Source organism: Convolutriloba macropyga, chromosome 3, assembly GCF_964194025.1.
Source record: "Convolutriloba macropyga chromosome 3, txConMacr16.3, whole genome shotgun sequence".
In the NCBI taxonomy this organism is placed as follows: domain Eukaryota; kingdom Metazoa; phylum Xenacoelomorpha; order Acoela; family Convolutidae; genus Convolutriloba; species Convolutriloba macropyga.
This window is the reverse complement of record NC_134470.1, coordinates 51,263,034-51,277,357: the sequence shown is the minus strand read 5'-3', so window position 1 is coordinate 51,277,357 and position 14,324 is coordinate 51,263,034. Positions and strand designations below refer to the sequence as shown.

The 14,324-nt window shown below is 34.9% G+C and overlaps 1 protein-coding gene across 1 annotated transcript in view; it reads right to left on the bottom strand.

Annotated features, from left to right (window-relative positions):
• Window positions 1-10,905, bottom strand: part of LOC142336261 (uncharacterized) — a 32,106-nt gene extending 21,201 nt beyond the window's left edge. The window contains exons 1-3 of the mRNA XM_075384954.1: window positions 10,237-10,905; window positions 9,127-9,377; window positions 8,707-8,907 (exon numbers count right to left, since the gene is read on the bottom strand). Coding sequence (XP_075241069.1) covers window positions 8,707-8,907; window positions 9,127-9,377; window positions 10,237-10,453 — 669 coding nt within the window. The 5' untranslated portion in view covers window positions 10,454-10,905. The remainder of the gene's footprint in view (window positions 1-8,706; window positions 8,908-9,126; window positions 9,378-10,236) is intronic.
• Between the last annotated feature and the right edge of the window lie 3,419 nt (window positions 10,906-14,324).

Below are 14,324 nucleotides of genomic sequence, written 5' to 3'. Positions count from 1 at the left end.
TCCCAGATTAATGAACAGGCGATCTCAGATTAATGAACAAGAGATCTCAGATTCAAGAACAAGGGATCCGAGATTTATGAGCATTATCTCAGAATAATGAACAAGGGATCTCAGATTTATAGACAAAACATTATAGAGCATAGAATTGAAATTTTTGAAATTAAATTCCATTTTCAATTTTATTTTTGAATTATTGCATTAAGTTTTCCTAAATATTTTGCTTGGTTGTACTATTGTTCATTTATCAATGGGAAGAGTTTAAATTAAATCCTCTTGCAACGTATTGCATTTTCGCTGCATTCAAACTGATCGTATTTTTAAAGCAGATGTTTGTGCTGATAATTATCGAGGACATTTTTGAGTTCTTTAGGGCGTAATTCCAACCAGGAATAAAATCATATGAATAGCACCAAGTATTCCACATTGCTTTTTGCGAGGAAATTAAGTATATCAATCAAGCAAGATATTTGCGAAACTATAGTCAATTTAAGCATTGCTGTTAACTGCTCCAAAATTTTGGCAATACCTAAGTTTTAAAAACCTCAGATCTTACAGAAAAAGATCAAAATTTATTTTTAAAAAAGTTGACCGTAAAACTCTCTCCTTAAACGGCCTTCAAATAATCCCACGGATTCTTTTCTCTCAATTAGATTTTTTAAGGGGGTATGCCAACGCTGACAGTGATTATGCCCATCGTCGTGGAGAGGGGTCTTACCTAATTAGGGGACTCAATCGGATAATTTTATAGCTTTTATAGACCACTACAACAATTTTACTGAAAAGGAAACCAACAAGGGCACTTCTGTTTAGAATTTTAGCAGCAAAATAGGGCCAATTGAGTGTAACCATTGCATGAGTAGAGAAGAGACCAGCAAGCTCAATCAAACATGCACTTCATTTGAGAGCAAATAAAAAGCAATATAGGTGACTATAACGACTGCTTGTTAATGAATGCAAGTCAATATTTACACCGATATATGTTTCAGGTTGATAACAATTACTTTTTACTCACTTCGCGCAAACACTTCATGATTCCATCTCTTTGGCAAAAAACTCTTGTATTTAACAGCACAACTGGTATCTAAAAATCAGTATTTGAATCGATTAGCTCCGTTTTGAGGTGGAAGGAGCTATCTTACCTCTTTCTGGAGTGGCAACCATTCACGACTAGACTAATTGGAGAAAGAAACAAACGCAATCAATGTTTCTATGTTTCTTGAAACATAGTTTTATTTGCCTCAGCCAATAAACGTTCCCAGTTTTCTATACAAAAAATTTGATGGCGATCAAAATAAGAATTATATGAAAACTTTTGCTGAAACCAGATCGAAGATTACACTCTTTGTAGCTATATCAATAGTATTATTCTTTTGATGCCATTTCCAGGACCCCATGTAAATCCATGGATATCACTTCCATGAAAACCCTCAGGCATGGTTTTAAAATAACCTATCCAAGAACAAATTTGTTCCATAAAATGTCTGCGATACTGATCAAAACGTGGTATCGAGACCGTCACAAGTTCATGTATTCTTGGAATTTTATTCAAAAATATTATTATTATTATTATTATTATTATTATTAGTATTATTAGTATTATTAATATTAGTATTATTATTAGTATTACTATTAGTATTATTATTAGTATTATTATTAGTATTATTATTAGTATTATTATTAGTATTATTATTAGTATTATTATTAGTATTATTATTAGTATTATTATTAGTATTATTATTAGTATTATTATTAGTATTATTATTATTATTAGTATTATTATTAGTATTATTATTAGTATTATTATTAGTATTATTATTAGTATTATTATTAGTATTATTATTAGTATTATTATTAGTATTATTATTATTAGTATTATTATTAGTATTATTATTAGTATTATTATTAGTATTATTATTAGTATTATTATTAGTATTATTACTAGTATTATTATTAGTATTATTATTAGTATTATTAGTATTATTATTAGTATTATTATTAGTATTATTATTAGTATTATTATTAGTATTATTATTAGTATTATTATAAGTATTATTATTAGTATTATTATTAGTAGTATTATTAGTATTATTATTAGTATTATTATTAGTATTATTATTAGTATTATTATTAGTATTATTATTAGTATTATTATTAGTATTATTATTAGTATTATTAGTAGTATTATTAGTAGTATTATTATTAGTATTATTATTAGTATTATTATTAGTATTATTAGTAGTATTATTATTAGTATTATTATTAGTATTATTATTAGTATTATTATTAGTATTATTATTAGTATTATTATTAGTATTATTATTAGTATTATTATTAGTATTATTATTAGTATTATTATTAGTATTATTATTATTATTAGTATCATTATTAGTATTATTATTAGTATTATTATTAGTATTATTATTAGTATTATTATTAGTATTATTATTAGTATTATTATTAGTATTATTACTATTATTATTATTATGACTATTATTATTACTATTATTATTATTATTATTACTATTATTACGATTTTTACGATTATTACGATTATTACTATTATTACTATATTATTATTATTACTATATTATTTTATTATTATTATTATTATTATTATATTATTATTATTATTAATATTAATATTATTATTATTATTATTATTATTATTATTATTATTATTATTATTATTAAGTAAGCGCAGCGGGGGGGGGGGGGGGTGCACCGGGGGGGGGGGCTGATGGGTTGGCAACAGTGGAAGGGGGGACGACTGCCAACCGCCCTTCGCACCATAAGTATAAGTCTCCAAAACAGTTTCTGTGGATCGCATACTTGCAGACTAGTGAGCTGAAAGGCTCTATGATCACTTAATACCCACTGGGCGCTACCTGTTTATCCTGTTTTTGAGAACGAAAAGTCAAATGCGTCAGACAAAAAAATTGGTCAAGCAAAAAATGGCATAAAAACGACCAACAGGACTAATATAATTGCCACAAACTTATTTTGAGAGCAATTAAAAACTATTCATATTCTCTGAATTGAAATTGAAAAATTGAGAGCAATTAAAAACTATTCATATTCTCTGAATCACAATTAAAAACGGTATTTGAATCGAATAGCTTCGTTTTGAGATAGAGGGAGCTATCTTACGTCTTTCTGGATTGGCAATCGTTCAGGACCAGACTAATCAGAGAAAAAAACAAACGCAGTCAACGTTTCTATGTTCATTCAAACATAGTTTAGTTTACCTCAGCAAACAAACTTTCCCAATTTCTTACACGAAAAAAAATTAATAGCAATTAAAATAAGCATTATATAAAGTGTTGTTGAAACTGGATCGAAGATAAACTCTTTGAAGCCACATAAAAAAAATGATCATTTGATGCCATTTCCAGGACCCCATGTAGTTCAATGGACACCACTTGCATGTAGATCCTCAGGCATGGTTTTAGGATAACCTATCCAAGCACATATATGTTTCATAAAATGTCTGCGATAAGGAATAAAACGTGGTATTGAGACGGTCCGTCACAAGTTCATGTATTCTTGGAATTTTAGTCAAAATCATTTGTCATTTCTTGGATACGATAGCAAGATCATAGACAAAAATGTGTATTTTGTCTATCCACTACACGTATATGGTTTTGTATATAACAAAAACATTAAAAGGCACAATCGACAGTTTACAAAGTTCAGGGCATGTGTCAAACCAAATGTTAGCACAACTTGTACAGAAACTTGTAATTAAAATTCGCAGCATGGTTTGACAGAGGTTGAAAAAACTGAAAACAACATCAAGCACTTTGATCTACAACAACTTAATAATCGTAAATTTTGGCGCATTTTTACATACATAGACTAAAAGCTTACTCATGCTTCACAATTCACTGAGTCGCATTTTTACAACAACAGCTTTCTGGTTAACATCGATCTATAAAAGGCATTGAAAGGTGTTGATTCTATTTTACCATATTGTTTGATCCCTGTCAATCTTAAAAACGTAAAACTAGATCAGTCATGCTCTTGCATTTATAAAACGCTCATTTGGACCAACTGAATAGACTTACATGTAGTGTCTTTCGCCATGTAGGCCTTTATTGGCAATGCTCAAGCAATAAAAACCGTTCAAAGCCTACATGCATACAAAATGGTTTATACCATATTCCATATATCACGCGGAAATCGAATGGTATACTTATTAGTAACTGTCAAATAAGAGTCCTTGAGTTGGTCCAACGAGGGGGAGTAAAAAAGGAAACCGGGACAGATGGATTGATATTCTCCTCTGTGGAAATTTTACGCTACAGTGCACAGAGGTTGAAAAATGGTGGCACAAAAATCTTTTATGCACGCTCGTTCAAACTACAGTTCCAGAATTGGAATTAAATATTCATCTGGTACTTGGAAATAAATGGCTCCAAAGCAAAACTAAAACAACAAATCGATAATATAGACCAGCTAGTAAAAATACTACTATATGTTGCATTATATACATATTCGGTATGTTCGTTCACAGGACTGCATTAAAATTTAGTCCCGGTCGAATTAGGTCATACTTGAAAATCACGCTGCTAACAACAATAGGATGCCAATCAGCACTGGCCCAAAATAATTTCTAACAATGAAAACGCATTAGCTCAAAGAGCTGCCTCTCTGTGTTAGGTTTAATAGCATGATAACAGATAAAAATTACAATAGAAAATTCTAATATTTCAGTGAGTTTTTAACAAAGTACTTGGTTGGCGTTTAAGATTTCAAATCAAATTCCTGGCAGAACTTAATACGACAAAAATACCCGGTTACGGCTGAAGAAAACGGCTACGTGGATAAAGAAATACTGCCACTATTAATTATACAACATAACTTGTATAATTTCAGATTTGACTTCGTAGCGAGCTGTTATGCAACCAGACTTCTCAATGACAGCGACTTAAATCTACATCAAACTTCCCCAGTGTGAACAAAATGCCGGCATAAACTTAAATTAGTAAAAAAAAATAGCCGGCAGATTGCCGGAAAATAGCCGCGATAGACGCTTGTGGCATTCCATGAATTAAAACAACTAAATAAATAAGATAGACAGATTGACCACCAGTTCTTTAATAAACCACTAGACTACTTCGCTCTATTAGGAAAAGCCCTAATGGAGCTTTTTCAAAATTAATATTTGAAATTAAGAACTCAAGACTCTAATACGCAAGAATTAGGGCATATACGTTTGGCACTACTTAGATGATGCACACTATTGACCTTTAACTAGTAAATGTTCATAATATATAAAGTTCATTAAGCGAGTTCAGAAGTCATTTTTTGAGTGAGGTAAATCACGCAATTGACCTAAAAGCAGAACAAATGACATCACGCACACATTTTAACTGCAAAGCGTAAGAAATCACAGAAAATTGAAAAAGTCAATTGCAAGAAGTAAGAATCATCGATGAAGACCACGAATTAGAAAAACATAGCAGGACCAGTCCTGACGTACAATTCAAAGAAACTTCATGGACTAAACAAAAACGACCTAGGAATTATGCAAGAATTGGAAAAACCATTTAAAAAAAACAAATCAAAATATTTTTTTTTAAAAAAATCAATGTCAAAATGCTGCATGTGAACAAAAAAACCAAAAGCGAAAAAGAGAAATTTGGTTCAAACAAAAGACTAGGCCCAGACTAGGAACTACGAATGAATCGGAAAAACTAATTAGAAAAAAATCCGCTCCAAAAAATTGAACAGAAAAAGTGAAATTGCCGCATGTGAACAAAAAAAACACAAGCGAGAAAGCGAATCTTTGTTCAAACACCGTTTTCTCACTTTACTTTGAAATTAGAGTGAAAAAATTCACGCCGCAAAACCACTCGCTTTTTCGCTCCACTTCCTGTTTCGGCGTGACCAAAATCACTACTCCAATTTGACTTCATAAACATGAAAATGTGTGAACAGATCTTAAAAAGAAAGACAGCCCCAATACAATTTTAAAAACCATGATGTCCCCAATAATAGCCGCTATCGCTTCGCAGCTATTAACAACTTTAGGAAATCCATCGCATCCATCTAATTGATAAAAGCTAGCATACGACGTTGCTCTTTGTCACATGCGTCAAGCAACAAAAGAACTAGTTAATACAATATTATATGATACACCTCATTATAGAAGTTTATGGTAGGCCTACTGATCGGAAAAACAAAGCAAGCAACTGGAATTGACAACCTTGGCTTTTTTACGACAATCGTCGCAACTGGAATCGAACACAGCACGTTATGCGTCTCGAGTAACTAAACTTATGTCTTTAATAACAAAAAATATGATAAACCACTAGACTACTTTAATAAACCACTAGACTACTTCGCTCTATTAGGAAAAGCCCTAATGGAGCTTCTTCAAAATTAATTTTTGAAATTAAGAACTCAAGACTCTAATACGCAAGAATTAGGGCATATACGTTTGGCACTACTTAGATGATGCACACTATTGACCTTTAACTAGTAAATGTTCATAATATATAAAGTTCATTAAGCGAGTTCAGAAGTCATTTTTTGAGTGAGGTAAATCACGCAATTGACCTAAAAGCAGAACAAATGACATCACGCACACATTTTAACTGCAAAGCGTAAGAAATCACAGAAAATTGAAAAAGTCAATTGCAAGAAGTAAGAATCATCGATGGAGACCACGAATTAGAAAAACATAGCAGGACCAGTCCTGACGTACAATTCAAAGAAACTTCATGGACTAAACAAAAACTAGACCTAGGAATTATGCAAGAATTGGAAAAACCATTTAAAAAAAACAAATCAAAATATTTTTTTTTAAAAAATCAATGTCAAAATGCTGCATGTGAACAAAAAACCAAAAGCGAAAATAAGAAATTTGGTTCAAACAAAAGACTAGGCCCAGACTAGGAACTACGAATGAATCGGAAAAACCAATTAGAAAAAAATCCGCTCCAAAAAATTGAACAGAAAAAGTGAAATTGCCGCATGTGAACAAAAAAAACACAAGCGAGAAAGCGAATCTTTGTTCAAACACCGTTTTCTCACTTTACTTTGAAATTAGAGTGAAAAAATTCACGCCGCAAAACCACTCGCTTTTTCGCTCCACTTCCTGTTTCGGCGTGACCAAAATCACTACTCCAATTTGACTTCATAAACATGAAAATGTGTGAACAGATCTTAAAAAGAAAGACAGCCCCAATACAATTTTAAAAACCATGATGTCCCCAATAATAGCCGCTATCGCTTCGCAGCTATTAACAACTTTAGGAAATCCATCGCATCCATCTAATTGATAAAAGCTAGCATACGACGTTGCTCTTTGTCACATGCGTCAAGCAACAAAAGAACTAGTTAATACAATATTATATGATACACCTCATTATAGAAGTTTATGGTAGGCCTACTGATCGGAAAAACAAAGCAAGCAACTGGAATTGACAACCTTGGCTTTTTTACGACAATCGTCGCAACTGGAATCGAACAGCACGTTATGCGTCTCGAGTAACTAAACTTATGTCTTTAATAACAAAAAATATGATAACCTAACACGGGGGTTAGGGGGATGAATTAATATGCAGTCACGTAGTGCAGAGAGAGGCGCACAAACGAAAAATGGTCTCCTGTTTTTCACCCCAACTCTTATAACCCTATATCATTTAACCCCTCAAAACCTTAACCGCTACGTTGTTTCACCCCGATATTGCCTTGAAATCCGGGTGATAACTGCAGAGTTTACCATTTCTTCCAAAAACAAGAAATATACAAAGCTAAAAGCGCTGCGTAACTTAATCGCGTAAAGCTGAAGAAATCAACGCTACTATTGGAAAGCCGGCAGCTCGGAAAGTCTTAAGTGTGATTGAAGATCTGAGTTAAAATTCAACGCCCGCAGCAGCCGTAGCCTCCGAAATAATACAAGTAACCAACGTTCTCTCAACAGATTATGCGTTGCCGTCGAAACCCAATTTAACATCTCAGCGTTTAAGAAAGAAAACGCAAACAGTGTCAATGCATGAAGCGATGAACCGATAGTTTGATATACCCGAAATGCCACCCTATGACGCGACCCCTGACAGGGAAATATTTTGCAACATTTAGATATGAAACTAGCACAACAAGTCTGCTAGCAGAAAAATCAATCTGGATTTCATTGAACTTTTTGTTAAACCCAGTTTAATTTTGTTTTAATTCGTTCATAAATGTCTTCACCAGTAGTAGGTTTTAAAATTTAGCTTAGACCGTTTCAATTTTTTTTTTAAGTTTTCGAAGCAGTTTTTAAACTTTCTCGATTCAGATTAAAATGCAACATAAAAGAGGTCAGACTTGTTAAGTGTTCTTTTTTCGATCAAAGTCATTCAGCTAAAAAAAACTGCCTAGTCATTGAGCTTCGATTTTAAACAAACGCACGCTTTTTAAATGTCGCATTCTGGAAGGTCAGTGGTTTTTGTCTTACGTTCTGACTTAAGTCCGTTTGTGCCCCCTCCCCCAGCTTAGTGGGTGCATATTATTTGCACTCCCTTCCCCCACGCACGTGCCATACTTTTACATAATTATTTACTATGCAAGGGCACGTGTTCACTAACCGGGGTTCATAGCGTACTGGGGGCACAAAAGATTGCGGGGTTAAAAGACTTAAAGGTGAACATATACGTTGCTAAATTATAGGTCGCTAGCATGAAGTATCGCTGGATACAGCCCCGAAAACAAAATAAATACCTGGTTCATAAGAGAGCTGAATTCCTGCTGTTTGGCGTAAGTTGGCGGTTCGTTCAAACTGTTCTTCAAATATTTGGGCTCTTGTTTCAGAAACGGATTTCTTGGAGTTCTCCTGAGAACCTCCACATCTACTGGTCGCTCTGGAATATGATTGTATACACATGGCTTCTTGTGAAACTGAGGATGAGATTGTTCAAAACTGATAGGTGTTTCCCTTTTCCCTCGTTAACTAAAATTGTTTTTATTAGCCTGTGTAACGATCTAATGCTGTTTTGCACTGATATAGGTTTGTATATCCTACTAAGAGGCGGGTTTCGCGGCAAAGTTCATATACCGTCATAAAAGTATACGTTCATATACCGTCAAAAACATCAATTCTTGATGACCAAAATTTGACTGAGGAAAACGAAACAGTTCCCTAATGGCTGCCGGCACTATCAGAGCATTCTGCAGATGCACACGTTGTCCACGAACATCTCCGAAAGCTATACTCGATAACGGTCGCTGAGGAACTCCCTTTTCTGAAGTCTCATAACCACTTTTGGGTTTATCTGTTGGCCTCTGTTCAGTCAAATAGATTGGACCAGATTGGTATGGCTGCACATCGGAGATCATTGATCCGCTTCGTGGCCTGACACAATTGACATAGGCTGTGTAGTTCCTCGCTGGGTCTGAAATAAGATGAATGAAATCACTTTTGCAAAAAACACAAGACAGCACTTTGACCGTCGATTACTAAGCCGCTGTATCCCGGGGATCATTTACGGGGGGGGGGGGGGGGGGGGATCTTTTACCAAATGTAAAAGATCTCCAAAGCTCAATATTGAAATACAATAGCTCAAACAAATATTCAAAAGCTAGCTTTTACTATCTTTAAAAACGATTTATAAAAATGCAATTCGAAAAACACTAAAACAGTAAAGTTACGCTTGACACGACTCGAAAGTTTTCAAATTCCTTTTCGCGCTTCACTGCTTCGGCGTAAGTGAAAGTGATTTTTTTAAATGTGCAAACATAGCATTTAATAAAACGGCGCATAAATATCAAATTCAGTTTCTCCTTATGGCATTCTTACAGTATTCCAAGCCCCCCCCCCCCCCAAAGCTTAGTGGGTGCATTTTATTTGCACCCACCAGACGCACGTGCCATATTTTTACAATGATTTATTACGTAATTACACGTGCTCCATAACTGGGGGGTGCATAACGTACTGGTGGGCACAAACGGAAAAGATCCTTTTCGTTTTTTTTTGGGGGGGGGGGTATATGCCCTCTAGGGGAGCTATAATGGAGAAGACCCGAAAAAATACATTTATTATAAATTCAATCAAAGACGATGGAAGGAGGGGCAGATATTCCGAGTCTTTCCCATTATAGCCCCCCCCCCGCGCCTAGTGGTCACAACCTATAGCCCCCAATCTTGGTGATTGTACCATAATGGGGCGCTATAATGGGAAAGACCCGATATTCCCAGTTTTTACGGCATATCACCAATGACGCACGAGTTAAATAATGCAAAGCTACTTCATACCGAGAGGTGTTGTGCCATACTGCCATCTGAATGGTACATAGGCTGCCACGTGTTGAGCCTGGTAATCACCGGCTGCACTAGCGGTTGAAAGTTGCAATTGATTCGAAGCTTTCGGTTGCTGAGTTACTCCGTATCTACTAACGTAATTCGCCCGAGCACCACTATTTTCATGGGGTTGGAGTGGTTGGACACAAGGTGATGCTGTCCAGTTTTCCATTAGACATACTTATGTACACAATTTACTCAAACGCACGTGCGGAAAAGTAATGTAGGACAGAGAAAACTGAAATCATGTATGATATAATCAGCAAGAAAGTGTATATTAGACTCCTGCTTTTGACGTAATCAAGCTATTAATGGATTGTAGTAGTAGTAGATAAGGCTTTAGAGCATGTGCTCAAGGGTTTTCACCTGTGTTTATAGGGTTCAGTTTAATTTTGTTCAGGGGATTGCAATGCCCACATCTGCAGAGTAATTCTCCATATGCACTTATTCTTTTCGGTGGAGGATTTTTCAAAGAATTTGTATCCTCAGCAACGTTTGCTTGTTTAAGTACTGCCCGTAGTCTTTGTATACTCTAATAACTAGGTTGTAGAGAGACTTAGTTCTACGGAAAAAGTTGCCGTCAGTTTTTTTGTAAACGGCTTTTCGGAATTTTGAATTCGCCTCTTGTATCTTGTCGGGTGGCGTCAGGGTAGCACTGTCAAAAAGAATTAGTCTAATGAAATGAATGTAAGATGCACAAAAGGAAAGTGTCCAAACACTCAAATGTCCTATAACTCGACTATCCAATAATAATACGTACAGTCATAGTAACGGACATGAAAGTCATGTACATATGTAAATTAACTTTTACTACACAACTTTTGTTTGATTTCAGTTCAACTTTCTGATCTAGTTCTGTTTCGCCTCCCTCCCAGAGTTTTCATGCCCCTTTTACAATTTGAATATTGGGATCTTTTCCGTTTGTGCCCCCCAGTACGTTATGCTCCCCCCAGTTACAGAGCACGTGCCATTACATAGTAAATCATCATGTAAAAATATGGCACGTGCGTCTGGGGGGTGCAAATAATATGCACCCACTAAGCTGGGGGGGCACAAACGGAAAAGATCCGAATATTGATGTATAGCACGTTACTATGTAGAAATGAACAAATTCCTTCGAATAGTAACGTAGGAGCTTTTAAAAGTTATTTTTATTTTTAGGAAGAAACCAATCGAAAGAGAATTTTATAATGTGATTCTTTAAGAAAGTTGTTGATGTTTGTTATATTATTTTGTTTGAATGATTTGAAATATTTTTGTTTCAGGTATATTTGACCGTATGGTTATAATTTTAATTTACTTGTTGCAAAAAAAATATGTAGCAGTAGTAGAACACTGGCAGTAGAATAGATTGAAGTTCGTCCTTCAGGGTTTAGCACCAATTCAGTTGTCCAACTTAAATAGTTTGATTGCTGTTGCAGTTTCAAAATTTGTATATAATGCTCCAGGGTGATGTATGTAGCGAAAAACATGTGCTCCACAGGGAGAAAAATTTATATTCCCACTAAGCTGATGGAGCAAACAGAATAGATTAAGATTTTCATAGACATCTTTAATGCAACAACTCTCTTTCCTGTATCATGCACGAAAATATAAGTACGGCTTTTCTATAGTCATATCCCTTACTGTAAACAGAGCCCATTCTCTCTGCACATCAGGCACATCTTATTAAATAGTTTCAGATATAATTGAATGTCAGGGTAGCCGTGGTTGCCCTTTTGTAATGTTGATTGTTGGAGCTAGCTCATTACATCATTCTCTGGAGAAGTGGGATAACATTCGAAAACGACTCAAAGGGAAGGTCATCTCGAAACCAGGATACAATCTATATCCAAACGCTAAAGATAAGTACAAGATAGTGGAACGAGCGATTCGACGAAAATAACATCTGTAGCATTCGACGAAAATAACATCTTAAATAGTTTCATATATTGTATGCGAAACATGACAAGGACAAAGTCAACCAGTAGTGGTTCAGACCTATTATGTCCACATTGCTCGTCAACAGTTGATGAAACTACAAATTCTATTGGGTGCGACAAATGTGGTTGCTGGGCACAAAGATTCCAACTGAAGCGTTGACATACATGTCCACCGAAGGTGTCTTCTGGTTTTGCAATGAGTGCACTAAAGCCGTGAAGAAGCTTGTGAGATTGAAGACAACCACAGAGATGGAATTCAAGGAAAACATAAACAACAGTCTACAGGAAATCAAATCGACACTGTCAGACCTGAAAGCTAAGTCAACTACCCCTGTAATTCCTCCCCAATCAAACCTGCTTAATGTCAACAGTGAAAGCTCCCCAAAGATAGATACCAGCTCGGAATTCAAAATTTCGGGTGTACCAGAATTTTCCTCGCAACCAAATTCAAAATATTCGGACATTATGCAGCATGAGATTAAAGAGACTCAGCGAATCATTGATTTTCTTGGAGAAAATGAAAACACAGTTTCGAATATCAGGCGATTAGGTAAATTTACCAAATCAAGTTCTAAACCAAGATCGCTGTTAGTGACTTTCAACAATTCCTGGACGGTAAGAAAATTGATTGCAAACGCTCATAAAACTAAATACTTTAATCAAGACAACGGAACAAAGATCTTTGTTAGCAAGTCTTTGACCAAGGAAGAACAAATCAAGGAGAAGGAATGTCTGATCAAACGGTATAAACTAATTAACGAAGAAGGATACCTGCGCAACAAATTTCGAATCTTCAATCAGAAACTCTTCTATGATGGGACTGAAATTGAGGTTTGTCAATGGTGACTGAATGTTAAACAGGAGTCCGAGGAATATCTCGAGTCATTTGTATTCAACATACGTAGTATAATCAATCAAGATAAACGCACTAAACTTGATAACTACGTAATTTCAAGAAGTGTAGACTTCTTCATGCTTACAGAGACTTGGCTTCATTGCTCATTTCACGATAACGAACTCTTTCTTCCCAATTATGCAATTTTTCGATCAGAAAGAAAAGCTGATAATAACACATCGAAACACGGAGGTGTTTTGATTGCTATCAAGAATACTTTTGTCTCCAGAGAAATTCCCTTTAAACAAGCGTTGATGGAGGCGTCCTAGCATGTTCTCTCAGTTTTAATTCTCGGGATATTTTACTTGTGTGTTTTTATGCCCCACCGAACTCATCATATCCAAGTCCTTACGCTATATCACCTCAAGATTGTTTTCTACTGTTTGAGGAAATCTTTACACTGTCAAAGTCCTTCTATTCAACAATTGTGTATGGTGATTTCAATTTGCCGGAAATTGATTGGCACGATTACTCAGCTAAGAACTCAGATACACAGAAATTTGTTGACCTAATTAGTTTTTACAGTTTTCAGCAAATCATTGATTTCCCCGCTGCAGCCTCAGGTATCCTTGATCTCGTCTTAGTAAACCCAAAAACAGAAGTTATATCCTGCAAGAAAATTAATCGGGACATTAGTTTGCTATCGAATCATGATGCAATTACCCTTAAAGTTAGAGTCCAAAACCTAAGCTCCTCATATCTAAGGGAAACAAAGTCAAAGATAGTTTACAGCTTCTGTAAGGCTAGATTTGATGAAATAAATAAACAGATAAATGAATTACCTTTTCATGGATTTTGTTGGAGTAATATTATTGTTCTGCTTGAACAGTGGAACGATTGGATTAGACCCATAATATTTGAAAACATTCCAAAAAGGACAATGCATCGATCTCAATCATCACCGTGGGTTAAACCGCTTACGTCAAACGCCATTAAGCGCCTTGAAACAGCTAGAAGGAACAATGCAAACAATATAAAGAAAATAGCAATGCTAGAGGGCATTGCTGAAACGATGATTGAAGAAGATAAAGCAGATTTTGAATCAAATTTAGCTGCATCTCGATCCACTGAGAAACTTTTCAAATACTACAGAAACTTCAAGTCGACCGCGATTCCAAGCTCTGTCTCCTTTAAGAACGAAATAGCCAATGATCCTGTTCGTCAATGCTCTCTTTTCTCACAATATTTTGCTTCAATTTTCAAAATTTCTTCCAGTTTCGTGCCAA